Raw genomic sequence first — 19,137 nt, forward strand, 5'->3', positions numbered from 1 at the left:
ATGTATTCAACCACTTCATATTTATGCGGTAAATATGCGATGCAATTCCGACTCAGAATGAAATTTGTTTACATATTCTGTAGTTGGCTGTTCCACGTCAAATACTTCAAATATCAGGTCACAAGTCACAAATACATTACAGTAAATATGGGAATATCTTCATCCAGAAAACCGTCTGTCAAATGAATATTGCAACAATGTAATGTTTAGATGTGAAAGTGACATGTTATGTAAACATGGACCATCCACTGCATTCTAATCCGTACTGCATTAAACAATTTGACATCTTGAGCACTGGACACTCTGTGTTGAAAAATGATTTTGTCTGTGTAAAATGTTCTGTTTATGTGGAAGGACGCTTGTTCTTTGACTTATGGATTGTAAGAAAAGTATAATCTACTTTTAAATGCTAATACTACTTTGCTTGGGACTATTTTTACGCACAACAAATGAAATATGCAACGTCTGTCAGAATGAATGAAATTATTCATTCTTCTTTCTATCTAAATAATTTCCACTGAAATCAAAGCTATGTGATAAAAAATCTAAAATGGGTAATGATTTAATATTAAATTATGAAACTCATTGAAAAATTATTCAATTCATTTCATAAATTCAATATTATATCATTACCCATTTGTGATCCTGTTTACCATATGACGTCATTGGAACATCACGTAAACGGTGCACATACAAATACGCGTTTACTATCATCAATGTAGCAAGCAGATACTAAGAAGCAGAACTGCTATCAACTAAAAGAGCAACTGAAGTCGCAGCCGTGTTTGAACAAATTTATAACATAGTTGAACTGTTAGATCCGGATTTTGTTGTTGTTGTGAAGCTCAAGTAATTTACGCTGAAGTCAATCACGTACAATTTTCCTGGATACAGCTTTCAGATCATTACGTCGCCATGAGTTCCAGAAATCAGACATTGGTGTCTCTGGAATTATGGTATGCATTATTTCACATTGAATCTTGTCCAGCTGTAATCTGATTAGTGACTTCAACCGTCATAATGTTTCATAGTGCGATCGGTGGTCATACAGTATTTTTTCATAGTGGCTAACTTTTTAACCGTTCATGCAGGGATTCTACTGTAAATGGTGGAGGATGTCCTCGATCGTCGCACATGAAAATTGCCATGCTTTTCATCATTAGTTAGTCAAGGAACGTCTTCAGCGTGTCTTTGGACACAGTATATATTTCGTCCCAAATAATTATTCTCCGTATATATTTTTGTCCCATACATGCTGGATCTTATTTATCACCTCGCCATTTAAAGAAACTGTGATACATGAACGATTTCACACCACGCTCTTTCATCTCTCTAGCAAGCCGGTGAGTTAGCGCTAACACAATCATGTCAGAGATGGCAAGGTGGGCAGATAACAAAAGACATTGGAACATGTTCCGTGAAGCCGATGCTAAAAGACCAATTGTAAATAATAAGAGAAATGATACCTTGGTATATGATCATGAAAGTTGTTGGGGAGGACACACAAAAATATTACAGGGATTGCCTATTATGTAGGCCAGAGTGGTTTGCCAGGTACAAATCTAAAAGGATCAGGTATGGGACCTGACCCAGTGCCTCCACAATGGCAGACACTAAGGATGTTTACAAAAACAAAGGAACAGGTACAAGACATGGCCTGATATCTCCCTTTGTGGGCAGATACAATTGAAATTGAAAAGCGGAATTAGTACAAGAGCTAGCCTAGCCTAGTTATCGTTGAATGTTTATGTGTTATTTCATAATATGCATTGAAACCATCTTATGTGCATTTACCTCTGGTGATATATCGGCGTTTACATCGTTGTCCCCAATAAGGAGAATTACAATATGAGGGCTTCTTAAGCCCACTTCGTTCATGTCATGGTGCAAAAACTTGTCGACACCTTCATGTTTACATTACATACTTCCGTTATGTTGAAAGACTTTACTAGTTTAAGATCCGTCCCGAGTCTCAAATATCGATCTAACCATTTACAGAAGTAATGACCCATAATAAGTGCTTTTGTCATTGTCCTTCCAAAAAGTAGACGATGGCCATGTACAAAAAGAAAAATCTACTAACCTTCTCCTTTCCAGAGTGCGAGCAAGAAAATGATCCTTACAATTATGAGGAATAATAGTGCAAAGAAACATGAACAAGTAAAGGGATTGCAAGGAAGAAAGAAGGAAAGATGTAAAAATTATGCTCGCTGAATATACAACCCGTATCTCCAAGAATTCTTTTGCAAGTGATGCTAAGAATGCTGACTCATATATTTATACACCAGGTTAAAATTATATTCCATTGGCTGAACGAGTCAATGATTGCAGCTTTAAGTATGAGGAAAAAAGACTTTAAAAAGCAAACGGATAGTTTGAACATGAATGGGCAAAATGCCTTCATTTTAAGACCCAAATGGACAGATCCAATCATGCCATATCGATATATGGAAACCACAGGTGGGACAATAGTAATAACAGAGCCAAAACCATTCCTCAGAAAAATTAAAAAGAGAACAGGAGAGCTACATGTTATCTACATACCAATGGAAATTCCACTTGAAGCAATGGTGAAAAAGTGGCAGCAAAACTTACAAATTGAAGTCATAAGGGTGAGAATAGATACAATCCCAGGATACGATATAAAAAATGACATTAGAATACTAGAAGTTGAAAACGAGAAATTATACACAATCAAAAAGGTCTTCTTTTTACATGGATTCCTTATAAAAACTTAGTATAAATGATGCATTTTCCACAGAAAATGTCTTAAATACGGAAAAATGGGACACACACCAAAGAGATGCAGGGAACAACAAGATGAAATAAAACAACAGCTACGAGTACAGCAGTTACACTACAGAAGTGAGATTAAGATCTTCCTCAAACAGACAAATACACAACCAGCATGAGAAATAGAAAAAGCGAAAGAGAAACAGGATAAACAACAAAAACAACAATCTCCAGTAAAAGAAAAGGAGTTATAAGAAGGCAGACAATAACGTCTTCAACAACAAAAGTCTAAACAACAGCAACTACAACAACAAAAACAACAGAAGCAACAACCAATAGATAAACGGAAACAACAAAAACAAGAACCAAATGAGAAACAATATTAAACACAGAGCAAACAGCAGAACCAACAACAAAAGAAAATGGAAGCAAGAGAGCAAAAACAACAGCAACAACAACAAAAGAAGCAGAAAGGAGAACTGCAAGATGAAATAGGACAACAGAAGCAAAGAGAAAACCCAAAGAAAACATTAACGAATGAGCAGAAAAAAGAACAGAGGAAAAGAACCAAGAAAGTGAAAGTCAAGAATCTGGAACAGAACAATTGGAAACTACCACAGAAGAAAGTGAAAGGAAAAGGAAAATGATTTCCAAGCTATCGTATGATGAGGAACTTGACCTTGAAAAAAAACCCCATATAATTGAGATGTCAAGTCTAACTAAATTGGAAAATAAATGAGGGGAAAAAAAGATCCAAAAGTACAAAAAAATACAATATGAGAAAGAACACAGGCACAAGCAACCCATACAAGTTTCAAGAAAACAAACAAACAAGCAAAACATACAATAAGAGAAAGCGCACTGGCACAAAAATACAAGCTAGGAAAAAATATTAAAGAAAACAAACAAACATTAAAAAAATTTAACGAATAGCATTCACCTTGAAAAAATACACTCAGCCTATGGGTACAATTAAAGTTAGGAAGGGGGCCAAACTCTGTGATCTGAAAAGATCAGAGGAGGGACACCCCCAAAAAGAAAAGCAAAGTTCACATCTGTAATTATAGATCACGACATTCTTATCCCCCCTCCCTGTGGTGTTCAGTAGATTAATATTCATAAGTTTAAAAAATCTTATCTTTTTGTACTTTTCCCTTCAGAGACAAAGGTGGAATGGGAGAAAAAGAAGTTTTATGTTTTGGTAGTTAATTTTTGTGATGATCACTAGTACGAAGTTGATAATAACTATTGTTATCAATGGAATTTCCACCCAAAATGTACACATGATTCTGGAAAAGCGAGTGAAAAATAGAATTTTCATAACAAAATTTGAAGCAAATTATCACACACTGGACATAATTAACTGAATTAAAAATATGAAAAAGATTAGATTGAGGTGACAATTTTACCTTTGCTAAATTGCATAAATTTCATCATATAATATTATTAATATTAAATAATAACCATTTTATTTGGATGTTACTCGTTTAGTTACAGGAACTAATCTACATTGATGCCTTATGTTAAGTACGACATATACAGTATATAGAAGACAAAAATAAATGTGGCAAATGCTAAAGAATTTAGTTATTATATAATCAAACTTTCATCAAGCTCATGTCATACAGTATTCATGAGCAATAAATGAAATATCAAACTGAAAAATTCATCTGTGATTAAAATAAAGGTGTAAGACAATAAAATCTGGAGATATTTATATTACTCAGAACTGTTCAAATGTCTGAAGATTTAATTCATGAGTCATTGATTATGAAAAGAATAAATGCCAGCTTGCCTTATATCACCGGGAATGTTGTTCCATACCAGCAGACAGATATATTTAATGATTTAAGGCTTTAAAAAAAGCATAAAAAAATTTCTTTGGCTTTGGTTCAGTGTAATTTTACTTAAAACATACATTGCATTTGAAGTACTATCAGCTTCTGTTTTGATGAAATATATTGATTAGGTAGACAGGAATGGCTTTCTGGATACTTTTATACATAAAGTTAGCCTTTCTTAGGAATATTCTTGTTTGTACTGGTAATTGTTTAAATAAATTTAATTGAATTGCATGCCGTCACTCTGGAGTCTTATAAATTTTATTATGTTTGAATTGGAGGTATTATCCCAAATTGCATTAGAATATTCTGTGTGTGGCTTAATAAAGCTTGTATAAAATATGACCTGTTACTGAAATGGAATGCTTGTTTTGATTTTCTCAAGTAGCATAAGAAAAGAATGAACCCTTTCTGAAATATATTGTAATGTTTAATGCGAATAGACCAAGTTAGACTGTTATCTACAAATACACCAAGAAGTTTATCATGTGAAGTCATACGAAGGTTAACATTGTCAAATAGAATGCATTTGTTGTTATCTGGCAATGCTATTTTTTATAAGTTGTAGCAGTTTTTTCTGCATTTATAATCATATGATTTTCTTTGCACCATATTTCTGGCAGAAGAGAGTGATTTTCACTAATTATCTGAGTCCAGCTTCTATCTTGACTTACTGACATTAAGGCAGTAGGGGACACTTACATAAATTGACTTGTTTCATTTCTTAATTTAAGGGCAATCAAGTGACTTTTGCAGCTACTATTGTTTCCTAATTAAAGATCCAGATATAATTTTTTAATTAGACTTCATGAAATTTATAATATCCATTTTGAAATGGATTGGAGTTGTATCACATTTTATTAACACTTTTGTTTATTTTCCTCATCCAGATGTCACAAGCCATGTTTAAATGAAAACGTGTTCCACAGACCTTGGGGTAGCCATGGCATGTCTTTTTGAAGATCAGATGTATTGGGACAAGTAGTACAAAGTAATTACATAGTTTTATATTTTAATTATTTGTATTTCCAACAAACTGAAATTTAATTGACTTAATTTGAATTTAATAGTTGTAATTAGTCTTATAAAATGCATGCAACTAATATTATAATGTAGAATAACCTTCCTAACATCAGTACTCCATGGGGAATGTAAACAATATGTCAGGTACATTGAGTTTCCATGAACCTGTTAGGACTGGTTTTGCTGACTGTATGTTTGTGTACCAAATGCTGTGAATTCATTTGTCTTCAATAACCTTCATTTTTAAATGCCTTTGGTTATGTAAGAAGCCTTCTGATTTGGGGGTCAGAAGGTTCAAGATCAAGGTCATTGACTGAAAGAAGAAATACAGATTTGGTGCAGTAACATTTGTTCTTGTCGTGAACAAAAGACCTGGGCCAAACATTGGTGTAAGAGTTATTGTAAATGTATAATGTAAACAAACCTGGGCCAAACATTGAAGTAAGAGTTATTGTAAATGTATAATGTAAATAAACCTGGGCCAGTCATTGGTGTAAGAGTTATTGTAAATGTATAATGTAAACAAACCTGTGCCAGTCATTGGTGTAAGAGTTATTGTAAATGTATAATGTAAATAAACCTGTGCCAGTCATTGGTGTAAGAGTTATTGTAAATGTATAATGTAAATAAACCTGGGCCAAACATTGGTGTAAGAGTTATTGTAAATGTATAATGTAAATAAACCTGGGCCAGTCATTGGTGTAAGAGTTACTGCAAATGTATAATGTAAAAAATCCTGGGCCAAACATTGGTGTAAGAGTTATTGTAAATGTATAATGTAAACAAACCTGGGCCAAACATTGAGGTAAGAGTTATTGCAAGTGTATAATGTAAACAAACCTGGGCGAAACATTGAGGTAAGAGTTATTGCAAGTGTATAATGTAAATAAACCTGGGCCAGTCATTGGTGTAAGAGTTATTGTAAATGTATAATGTAAATAAACCTGGGCCAAACATTGGTGTAAGAGTTACTGCAAATGTATAATGTAAAAAATCCTGGGCCAGTCATTGGTGTAAGAGTTATTGTAAATGTATAATGTAAACAAACCTGGGCCAAACATTGAGGTAAGAGTTATTGCAAGTGTATAATGTAAATAAACCTGGGCCAGTCATTGGTGTAAGAGTTATTGTAAATGTATAATGTAAAAAATCCTGGGCCAGTCATTGGTGTAAGAGTTATTGTAAATGTATAATGTAAAAAATCCTGGGCCAAACATTGGTGTAAGAGTTACTGCAAATGTATAATGTAAATAAACCTGGGCCAGTCATTGGTGTAAGAGTTATTGTAAATGTATAATGTAAAAAATCCTGGGCCAGTCATTGGTGTAAGAGTTACTGCAAAAGTATAATGTAAACAAACCTGGGCCAGTCATTGGTGTAAGAGTTATTGTAAATGTATAATGTAAACAAACCTGGGCCAAACATTGAAGTAAGAGTTATTGTAAATGTATAATGTAAATAAACCTGGGCCAGTCATTGGTGTAAGAGTTATTGTAAATGTATAATGTAAAAAAACCTGGGCCAGTCATTGGTGTAAGAGTTACTGCAAATGTATAATGTAAAAAATCCTGGGCCAGTCATTGGTGTAAGAGTTATTGTAAATGTATAATGTAAACAAACCTGGGCCAAACATTGAGGTAAGAGTTATTGCAAGTGTATAATGTAAACAAACCTGGGCGAAACATTGAGGTAAGAGTTATTGCAAGTGTATAATGTAAATAAACCTGGGCCAGTCATTGGTGTAAGAGTTATTGTAAATGTATAATGTAAAAAATCCTGTGCCAGTCATTGGTGTAAGAGTTATTGTAAATGTATAATGTAAAAAATCCTGTGCCAGTCATTGGTGTAAGAGTTATTGTAAATGTATAATGTAAACAAACCTGGGCCAGTCATTGATGTAAGAGTTATTGTAAATGTATAATGTAAATAAACCTGGGCCAAACATTGATGTAAGAGTTATTGCAAATGTATAATGTAAAAAATCCTGGGCCAGTCATTGGTGTAAGAGTTATTGTAAATGTATAATGTAAAAAATCCTGGGCCAGTCATTGATGTAAGAGTTATTGTAAATGTATAATGTAAACAAACCTGGGCCAGTCATTGGTGTAAGAGTTATTGTAAATGTATAATGTAAAAAATCCTGTGCCAGTCATTGGTGTAAGAGTTATTGTAAATGTATAATGTAAAAAATCCTGGGCCAGTCATTGATGTAAGAGTTATTGTAAATGTATAATGTAAACAAACCTGGGCCAGTCATTGGTGTAAGAGTTATTGTAAATGTATAATGTAAATAAACCTGGGCCAGTCATTGGTGTAAGAGTTATTGTAAATGTATAATGTAAAAAATCCTGTGCCAGTCATTGGTGTAAGAGTTATTGTAAATGTATAATGTAAAAAATCCTGTGCCAGTCATTGGTGTAAGAGTTATTGTAAATGTATAATGTAAAAAATCATGTGCCAGTCATTGGTGTAAGAGTTATTGCAAATGTATAATGTAAAAAATCCTGGGCCAGTCATTGGTGTAAGAGTTATTGTAAATGTATAATGTAAACAAACCTGGGCCAGTCATTGGTGTAAGAGTTATTGTAAATGTATAATTTAAACAAACCTGGGCCAGTCATTGATGTAAGAGTTATTGTAAATGTATAATGTAAATAAACCTGGGCCAAACATTGATGTAAGAGTTATTGCAAATGTATAATGTAAAAAATCCTGGGCCAGTCATTGGTGTAAGAGTTATTGTAAATGTATAATGTAAAAAATCCTGGGCCAGTCATTGATGTAAGAGTTATTGTAAATGTATAATGTAAACAAACCTGGGCCAGTCATTGGTGTAAGAGTTATTGTAAATGTATAATGTAAAAAATCCTGTGCCAGTCATTGGTGTAAGAGTTATTGTAAATGTATAATGTAAAAAATCCTGGGCCAGTCATTGATGTAAGAGTTATTGTAAATGTATAATGTAAACAAACCTGGGCCAGTCATTGGTGTAAGAGTTATTGTAAATGTATAATGTAAAAAATCCTGTGCCAGTCATTGGTGTAAGAGTTATTGTAAATGTATAATGTAAAAAATCCTGGGCCAGTCATTGATGTAAGAGTTATTGTAAATGTATAATGTAAACAAACCTGGGCCAGTCATTGGTGTAAGAGTTATTGTAAATGTATAATGTAAAAAATCCTGTGCCAGTCATTGGTGTAAGAGTTATTGTAAATGTATAATGTAAAAAATCCTGTGCCAGTCATTGGTGTAAGAGTTATTGTAAATGTATAATGTAAAAAATCCTGTGCCAGTCATTGGTGTAAGAGTTATTGCAAATGTATAATGTAAAAAATCCTGGGCCAAACATTGATGTAAGAGTTATTGCAAATGTATAATGTAAAAAATCCTGGGCCAAACATTGATGTAAGAGTTATTGCAAATGTATAATGTAAAAAACCTTGGGCCAAACATTGATGTAAGAGTTATTGCAAATGTATAATGTAAAAAGATGATTTTTACATTTTAAGCTTAATTCTTGATCATGTTCTTAATTCTTAAGTATGGATTATGTTCATGGTTGGTAACAATCACTAATTAATCCTAAAAAGTGGGTTTCCTATGAAATAAAATGAATTCTCAGTACTCAATGTACTAAAGTACTTTTCATTCAAAGCTCAAGACTGCAGGGGTTTTGTCAACTGTGTTAATGGAAATTTAACAGTATCATTTATGTATACAATGCATCTTGTATTGTCAGTCTCCTACACTTCGGCAAGGTTAATGGTTAGTCAATGATATATTACTTGATGATCACTAAACATCATTTGATTCATGATTCCATGACATGTTGCAGGTTAATGGAGGATTATGAAAAGTTTGGTCAGAGTGGGAAGAGACCAAGCCAAGCTGATGCCCCTGTAGGAGAAACAGATGAGGTTGAAGAAATGGAAGAGAATACTGATGGTTAATGTCTAATGTTGACCTTGCTTATTTTAATTCCTTGTACATAAATTATTTGCAACCTATTACAAGTGCTTTTGAAGGCACGTATTATGCCCTTGAGAGGGTTTTGAAGTAGAAGAAACAAGCTAAAAAGTATTGAAGTCAATAATAAGGAAAAATAGACTGCTGAATGGATTCTAAATATCTTTTATATGCCTGTGTGTATGTTTTATCATCCTACAAAAAAGCCAAGAAATAAACATTTTATTTTCTGTTTAGGTTTAATGACTTTTTCTATACAATACTAGTAACATTTTTCACCATTCAGCAGATATGAAGAAAACAGAGCAAAAAGTTTATTAGTGCCTTAAGAAAGATTCAGTAACAGCTCTTTGGCTAAATTAGTGTAGTGATACCTTGTTGTTGTTGTTGCCATTTTTCAGCACATGATAGGCTATACATGGCAGTCAGTATTAATGGTGGAGGAAGAACCTGGGAAATCCCATGAAAGAACCACTGACCCTCAAGAAGCTACTGGCAAGCTTTCTCACATACCCACAATGGCCAAATCCAGTAGTGATACCTTGAAAATGACAAACATGGCACTTTTTTCTGTGTCTGCAGCAGATATTAGAGCCTAACTCTGAAGTTTGGTTGCATTTGTCTATTATACTTTGCACCAGAGTAGAGTGTCTTTTGATGCCAGAGTTAATAAATGCATGGTCTAAACACAGTAAGTCACTTCCATTCTCATCAGATCTTGAGGATTGGTACTGAGTTTTAAATTTTTTAATTGAAAAATATAATTTCAGTTGTAAAAACCTAATGTTTAAATATGGTAATTTTTTAATATTTAATTTGATAAATTCAAGTAAAAACATTTAACAAATTTTGGACAGCCTTTGATGGTTGGTGTTTGAAGTAAATTGTTCCCAGAAAGTTTAATTGGGTATTTCTGATGCATCAGTCAATGAATTTGGAAAAATACATTTCTTTAATACATGTAAGTGAAATACAAGTATTGAGATACAACAACCATGTCTGGAAATACAAAAACAGACATTGATGTAACATTGACATACATATGTTGGATTAAAAAAGAATGTGGTGAACTCATTTGTATGCCAATTGTTATATGGTTAAAATATACTTAAACTGTTAAGAACAGTGATATTTTAAATTTAATGCCAAGAAAGCAAACAAATTATTATATTTTTCACAATTGTTTGACCAGAATCATGTATGCCTTGTCATGGATCACTGCATGATCTGATAGGGACAAATCAAACTTGTTTTCACAGGAAATTCCCAGAAATGTTTGGATTGATAATTGTTGTGAAGACACACTCAGCATTATTGTCATTATGTCATCGAGACTTGAAAAAATACAACAGGTTTATCACATTGGTAGAACCAAAGCTACATTTGCCTATTCATGCATACTGCAGCAGTACCCAAAAGGCTGAATAAATTACTATGGGTAACAAATATGCAGTTACAATGTTGATTACATCAATATAAAATGTAAATAAATGCAGAACTATGCAAACTTGCAACAGATTGATTCGAATTGTAGCTACGTTTGCAAAGAATAAATCTTTACTAAATATTAGAGCTTGGTACCACAAAATATTTTGTACCATGGTTTACTGCAGTATTTAAGAATGTACCGCAGCATGTACCATGGTTAACTGCAGTATTTAAGAATGTACCACTGCATGTACTATGGTTTACAGTGGTGTTTAAGAATGTACCACAACATGTACCATGGTTTACTGTGGTGTTTAAGAATGTACCACAATATGTACCATGGTTTACTGCAGTATCTAAAATGTACCATGAGATGTACTATGGTTTACTGCAGTATTTAAGAATGTACTGTGATATGTACCATGGTTTACTGCAGTATTTTAGAATGTGCTGCAATCTGTACCATAGTTTACTGCACTATTTAAGAATGTACTGCAATATGTACCATGGTTTACTGCGGTATCTAAGAATGTACCACTATTTGTACCAAGGCATACTGCAGTTATATTAGTGACCAACAATTCAATATTCTTGGGCAAGGGGCCTGGCACTGTTTTGTTTAATTTCTGTCTATCAGTAACTGGAAAAATATCTTGCTCTGATTTCTATCAAAATAACACAATATTATATCCATGATATTTGTAAAACAATATTATTTTGAGATAAAAAAAATAGAAAATACCCAGGTATTTCAGATCAAAAGAAAATCACAGCCCCTCCCCAAAAACTTAAATGCCCAGTACATTCTAGTAGGTGAATGTGCTATGTGTATGTTAATTGTTGTACAAGTTGCAGTCTAAAAGCTGGAACTAAAGTGAGATGATTAAACGTCTGCTATAGAATACCCAACAAAAAAGAAAGTATTTAGTCTACTTGAGAAATTACATAAAGTTCAGACAGAAACGAGGTACAATACCTGAAAATCATGGGACAATTCACAGTATTACCAATGAATGAATATATTTAAATACATTCAAATATGCTAGTAAGTAACTAAAACAGGATTTATGTTCTTTCCTTTTTTTAATCTAAATATTTTACCAAAAGTTAGATTTGGACTGAATATATTTCACAATGTTCCCTTTGGCACACATGACATGTGTCAAATTTGTGATTAAAAGATTCTACATAAAATTCTATTTGCAATATTCACCATTAATTTCTGACAGATACAATCATTTTGTGAAAAAAGGTAACTATTTTAAAGCTATTTTGTCATGAATAATGCAAACATGCTGTTAATATCATTAGAGTCATTTCCTTGGGAACTTCCATACATTCCTTACTGACAGAAACTACCGACATACCAGTACAGTGAAAAAGTACCATGGTACATACCGCTGAAAAAATGTACAATTGTGAACTGGTATACTGGAAATACAGCGAACCTCTACTAACTATGATGCTGTCTACATGCCGGGTATCATAGGAAAAGATTCATTTTTTAGCAATACGTTGTTCAAATAATAACCAACAAAATTTTAGGATGCTTAATTAACAGAATAAGCAATGTTCATTATGGATCTTTTCCAGTATGTTCTTCAGTTCAATTTATCAAAGTCCTTTCGTATTTTCTTATTTTTGTTGAGCCTGCATAGAGGGTAGTGAGTCATATTACTCACTTTCTGATGTTGATGGTGGGAATAGCAGCAATGGTGTCATCAAGAGTTTGTTAAGGTTTTCGTTAAAACTTTTCATTCGCTTGTATCTTAAACCCCATGCTAAAGTCTCATCATAATTGTCATGAATCAATATGTACCTAAGACAATTCATGTGGTCATATGATGTTTGCCAATTTGACTATAAAGTTAGTCAGAGTCATAGAAAATGTGCATCAGGGTTTTGGTTTAAGTGTTTTCATTGCTCAACCCTTTGATTGATTTTTTTCATAATTGGGATGAATGATTATAAAGGTGAGATGATTTATTCTATGACCAGCACTCATCCCATTGATCATGGGTCAATTTCAGAATGCATAAGAATTTGCATGAAGTTTTATATTTCCTAAATCCTGTGATTTTGTTCATGTTGGATGAATCATTATGAAGCTAAGACAATTCCTTGACGTGCTCATTTAACCTTTTGACCTTGATGTCAATAGCACACATTTTATAGGAATCCTTCAATCGTGGGCTCAAGATACGCTTATTCAACCTTTTAGCCAAATGGCTAAGGTCATTTGTTTTACACTAATGCTTTGATTGTAGGCTCAATATATGCTATAATTGAACCTTCTAGCAATATTGTCAAGGTCATTTGTTTTAGTAATGCTTTGATTGTGGTAATCTTGATACACAGGCCCAGGGCTTCATGTTCCAGGTCTTTAATTAAATCCAGAGCATTTGTTTTAAGTTTTACTGCACCATGACAATTAATCATACTTTTTCAAAGTTTGAATATATGTAACATACATGAAAATCAGTATAGGTCAGTGGCGTCACTAAGGGAGTGCTGGGGGTGCGGACCACACCGGGAAACAGCATCAGATGGGATGACACCAAAATGACTGTCCATACAATTTTTGAATATTTGTGCAGAAAGGAGGTCCATGGGGGTGACACCAGTAGTTACCACACTTGGTGACACCAATGTTAGTGATGCCACTGGTATAGTTTATGTGGCATTTTTTGATTCTGCATTTGGATGAATTTACTTGAATTGGTGGTGCAAGTGACAGTACTAAAACTGGCTGTATCACACCTGTTTACTACATGAAAGCTGAAGGGCTGAATTAAAAAGATATACATTTCATTTCCTGTTTAGTCTTTATTGTTGTTTCTTTAAATACATGTACATGTAACATTCATCACTGGTCAGCAGATGTCCAGTAAATAATCAGAATAAAATTATTAATGATTGTCATAGGGACTGCAATAAGATGCAACAAGAGTTGATTGTAACTGAGTATGCCTTCTCCTGCTCTGTAACCTACACTGGCTGTAACCCATTCAATCCTGAATCAAACACAAAATTTGTTTACTATGCTAAATTTCAGTTATTGACTCCAGTTCATGCTACATTTCATTGACTGACTACAGTCCAATATACCTATCTTACCATATCCAGGTGTATACTCAATCTAAAAACTTATGCCCTTCAACACTCATATTTTCATTGTTCCTATTGTTTAAATGAAGTCAAACGAACAACATTCTTTTGCATACCAGGCCCAGCTACATGGATTGAATTGCCCATAAATCTTAGACACAATGATACTGATCTCATTCAATGGTGCTCTTGAAATTTGCCTATTTCAAATACAAGAACAGACTTAAAGAGTTAATAATATTTACTTCCTTAATTATTGTCAGCGTTTGTTTGTTTTGTAGTTTTATGGTGTTTGTTTTTGTAGTCTTGTCATAATGTGTATGTTTTTATGTGTTATCTAATATTGTAAAGTGCTTAGAGCTTCTAGAGATTAGGTTTTGCACAAAGTCTACATTATTATTATTATTATTATTATTATTATCACTGTACAATCCTTGCATTATTATCATGATTATTATTATTATTATTATTATTATACAATTCTTTCCATGCCCCAGGGTGGGCTAATGAAGTCAGTATTTTGTTAGTTTGGCAAGTTAATGATGGTTATGTTTCAAGCAAAGTTACACATAACAGAGTATATTTTATGATGAAGCACATTATGCTGGTAAATTAAATATACCAATTATAATGGATCCATGACCAGGCCTGTGTTATATCAGGAACAGTGTGTTATAGTGGGGTTCCATGACCAGAACCATGTTATAACGGGAATTGTTTTGTAGTTGGGAATCCATGACAAAACGCATTCTGTATCAGAATGTTTGGATTTATAGTTGGGGATCCATGACCAGACCGGTGTTATATTAGGAACCATGTTACAGTGTGGGATCCATGACCAAACCAGTGTTATATCAGGAACCATTATGTTGTGGGGGACTATCACCAAACATGTTCTATATGAGAGACTTCATGTTATTTGGGGGAATCCATGACAAGACCTATGTTAAATCAGTAATTATGTTATAGTGGGGGATTTATGGCCAATTCATGTTATATAATGAACTGTGTTTTAGTTGGAGAACCATGACTAAACCCTTTTATATTAGAAACCATGTTATGGTGGGGGATCCATGACTAGAGCAGTGTTATATCAGGAACCATGGTACAATGTGGGATCCATGACTAGCTCAGTGTTATATTAGAAACCATGTTATGGTGGGGGATCCATGACTAGAGCAGTGTTATATCGGGAACCATGTTACAATGTGGGATCCATAACCAGACCAGTGTTATATCAGGAACCATGTTACAACATGGGATCCATGACCAGACTAGTGTTATATCAAGAACCATGTTACAATGTGGGATCCATGACCAGACCAGTGTTATATCAAGAACCATGTTACAGTGTGGGATCCATGACCAGACCAGTGTTATATCAGGAACCATGTTACAACATGGAATCCATGACCAGACCAGTGTTATATCAGGAACCATGTTACAACGTGGGATCCATGACCAGACCAGTGTTATATCAAGAACCATGTTATAGTGAGGTGCTTTACAGTTAGGCACCAGTGTGTTGTTCAAACCTTTCCATTACTATGGAATCATTATTATGATAAAAAAGGAAGTGTTGTTCAGACCTTTCCGTTACTATGGAAACATTATCATGATTGAAAAAGGAAGTGTTGTTCATATCTTCCCATTATTATGGAAATGTTATGATTGAAAATGGAAGTGTTGTTCAGACCTTTCCATTACTATGGAAACATTATTATGACTGAAAAAGGAAGTGTTGTTCCCATTAACAAAATACACTTGGAAAACCCAAATAAATCAAAATGACTTATAAAAGTCAGTTACATATGCTGGAAATTAATAATTTTGGTGTATTTTATGGTACACCAAATCATAATGCTAAGTGGAGTACCGTTAAGTGCCTTGTCAAATAGACAAACCATCGTAACTGATGTGGGCAGTTCCAATAGTGGGAATTGACCTGGAAATTAAGACTTGACATTCAGACTTGGTACTGAAATATATAACAGATTACAATATGTATGCAAATGCTTTGAACAAAACTGATTAACTTGTTTCCAGGGAGATGGTTGACTGTTTTGACACTAAAAATGAAGTGCAGAAATTTAGTAGTATAGATGAACTTACTTGAACCACAAGAACTTTAAAATGTTTTTTAATCTTCTTCAGGGAGTGATGACTCATCGGATGAAAATGGATCAGATCCAGTTACAAAGTCTGGTATGATACGACCTTCACTGATCCAGGATCTTAAGAATATCCTTTCAGAGTACCCCGACGATGGACAAATTATCAAAGTAAGATTTCTAGTTTGGAAATCCTGATGTATCTATCTTTTTATAACACACTTCCAGATCTGCCATGGCATAATGCAGGATGCAGCAGACTCACAACAATCCACAGTGTACACTTGCAATAATGAGTACTCTCAATAAGCATCATGTTTGACAAAAAGTGAAAAATACATTTTTTTAATTTTGCATTCACCTTAATATATAAAACAACTTAATTTTAAGAGTTATAATTGTGTATTACTCCAGCCATATTGGCATAGTCCATGTTTTATGATGGCACGTTTGATCAGTATAAACTATGATATTGGTACAACTAATAAATTTACATGTCTGTGTATATTTCATTTAATAGTACATGATAACTGTAAGAACACTCTCACTATCCATATAATCAAATGCAGCTTGAATTGACCTTGATCACTGTTCTGTTTGATGATTTCAGAAAGGCAAACTTCACTATTTATATAAATACCAAGCCCATTTTCAGAAATGCCAGACAGCGAAGATTACATAATCAGGAGGTCAGAGTGTCATAAACAGAACAATGTAATTCACAATTCATAGAACTTTGATTGACTGATAATTGATTATTTTAAGGGTGGTATGCTGCTGCACTACCTTTTGTCTGAAGTCAGCTTCTGGCCCATTCTAAATTATACCTTACTTATGATCTTGGAAAGTTCCTTTACCCAGCATAGTTATGATCTAGCTAAGTGTTATATAACCCCTTTATACATTACAAATTTATACATTACAAATTTAAATCCATTACCTTGCACCATCTGTGCAAACTTCTGCAGTTTTAACAATGCCCTCACTAAGTGCTGAGTGTAATCATTCTGTTTTGGGGGAGAATCAGTCTAATGTACATAAAAGATGGTGGCATGGTGTCATATTTCCTACAGGTAAGAAGAGAAAAGTAGGTGCAGACGTCCCCCTCTTGAATGCCTTCAGCACCACCCCTAGACCCACCCCGTCCAAGTCACCCTCTTGTTATGGCCAAAAATCCCTTGGCACCATTGACTTTATATTCAGAAGTCCCCCACACTAGCAGGTACATATTCTGGTTTACAGAGGGAAATCTGATGAATATTTGTTGAACTCGTTGATATTATTTTTGCAGTATATTGCTGATACTTTGGACTTTAATCAGTAAGGTAATTAATCCTGCTGTGTGTTCTTCAGACGTCAGATTTTATCACCTTGATAATTATTGAATATTATTTCCACTTAAAATTATCAAGATGACAAAAAATACAGCATTGAGCTCATGTCAGCAAGATATCTAGCCATCTTAAAGTAAAACTATTATGTTAGTCATTGTGATTCCTTTCTATTGGATTACAAATGTTTTAGAAAGGTTACTAGACTATAACGAGTTGATTGTTTTAATAGCTCACTTCCTTTATAAATGCTAAATATTTTGTGTACAAGGTAGGTAGACAAGAGCATATACCATAATACAAGTTTGTCTGAAAGTCAGGTTTGGTAGCCAAATGAAGGAACAAATTGTTGCAAAAGGAGCAAAATGGCATTAGTTTAGAAAGAAAATTGAAAGTGATCTGACTGAACATGAAAGAGGCAGAGTTCTGTGATCATTGCTGAGAAATGTTTTACATGAGAAAAGATAAAATCAAACATCAATATTCATTCTGTTTCGGTATGAAAATGGAATGAATGAGGATAGTTACAGTCTCATAGTGTTGACTCAGATAGGAATAATAGATTTTTGTGGACTTAAAACTAATTTTAATTATGTAATACTTCCCTAATAATAATTGCAAGGATTTCCTCTTCCCACCCCAATCTGGTGTTCTGTAATCTGGGTCCATTATTCCTATCTTCACATGCAAAATGTTGATTGTAACCTGTATAACTTGAGATCCTATCAACATATTCTGAATCAGTTGGTTTTGAAAATAATGTCATAGACTTACATATTCCTTTTATGAGATTAATTTAATTTAGAACAGTTATGGCCCCAGAGTGCTTGTCCTCCTAAGATGTGTTTCTGCAATATAACTTCACATTATTTATTGGAATTTAACCAAATTTTGTCATGTTAATTTAGGATGATAAGGTTTTGGGCAAGTTTAATTTCCAGCATTCTATAACAGAGTTATGGCCCCTGATCTCCCCTCCTCATAACATGGCTTACTTCAGTATGACTTTAATAATCATAGGGACATTTTAATAAAATTTTGCATGCAGCTTTATATTGTTGAAACTATGACTGATTTTAATCATTCAACAGTATCATGTGCAAGATTTATGGCCCCTGATTACCCATCCTCCAGGCTTTGGTTTTTACACATAATTTTATTAAGGAACATACACTTTAATATTGATCTGATGTTGAAGAAGTTGGATTTCCATCAATCTTTGACATCATTTTCCCCTGAATGAAGTTTGGTTTTCAGCCAGAATTTCATCTGTTCAAGGTTCTAAAAAGCAGACTGTAGGGAGTGTGGCACTTTATGATACTTCCATCTCTGTTAGTTCTAGTCTGAGAAAAATTAAAATTGTTTTTAAAAAGAACAGTCATCAGAAGAATACTCCAACCCATATAAAGAGTCATATGTAGACAATAAATATAAATAATCTCATATGTTATTCAGATTTTACACTTGTGCGTATTAATAATGTTATAGAGAAATTAAAACTTTATGATTGAAAAAGAACAAACATACATTCCACCATCCTTCCAAGCATAGTTTTTACAGGTTTCATGACCTTGACCATTAGTTCCATCTCTAATT

General features: G+C 33.6%; 1 protein-coding gene across 1 annotated transcript in view; it reads left to right on the forward strand.

Moving 5' to 3' along the window:
* The first annotated feature begins 5,463 nt into the window (after positions 1 to 5,463).
* LOC149786373 (sacsin-like) overlaps positions 5,464 to 19,137 on the forward strand; it is a 68,532-nt gene continuing 54,858 nt past the window's right edge. The window contains exons 1-3 of the mRNA XM_089975931.1: positions 5,464 to 5,565; positions 9,433 to 9,542; positions 16,254 to 16,381. Coding sequence (XP_089832057.1) covers positions 9,437 to 9,542; positions 16,254 to 16,381 — 234 coding nt within the window. The 5' untranslated portion in view covers positions 5,464 to 5,565; positions 9,433 to 9,436. The remainder of the gene's footprint in view (positions 5,566 to 9,432; positions 9,543 to 16,253; positions 16,382 to 19,137) is intronic.

Source organism: Sinohyriopsis cumingii, chromosome 12 (genome assembly GCF_028554795.1).
Source record: "Sinohyriopsis cumingii isolate HCF-2022 chromosome 12, ASM2855479v2, whole genome shotgun sequence".
Lineage (NCBI taxonomy): Eukaryota > Metazoa > Mollusca > Bivalvia > Unionida > Unionidae > Sinohyriopsis > Sinohyriopsis cumingii.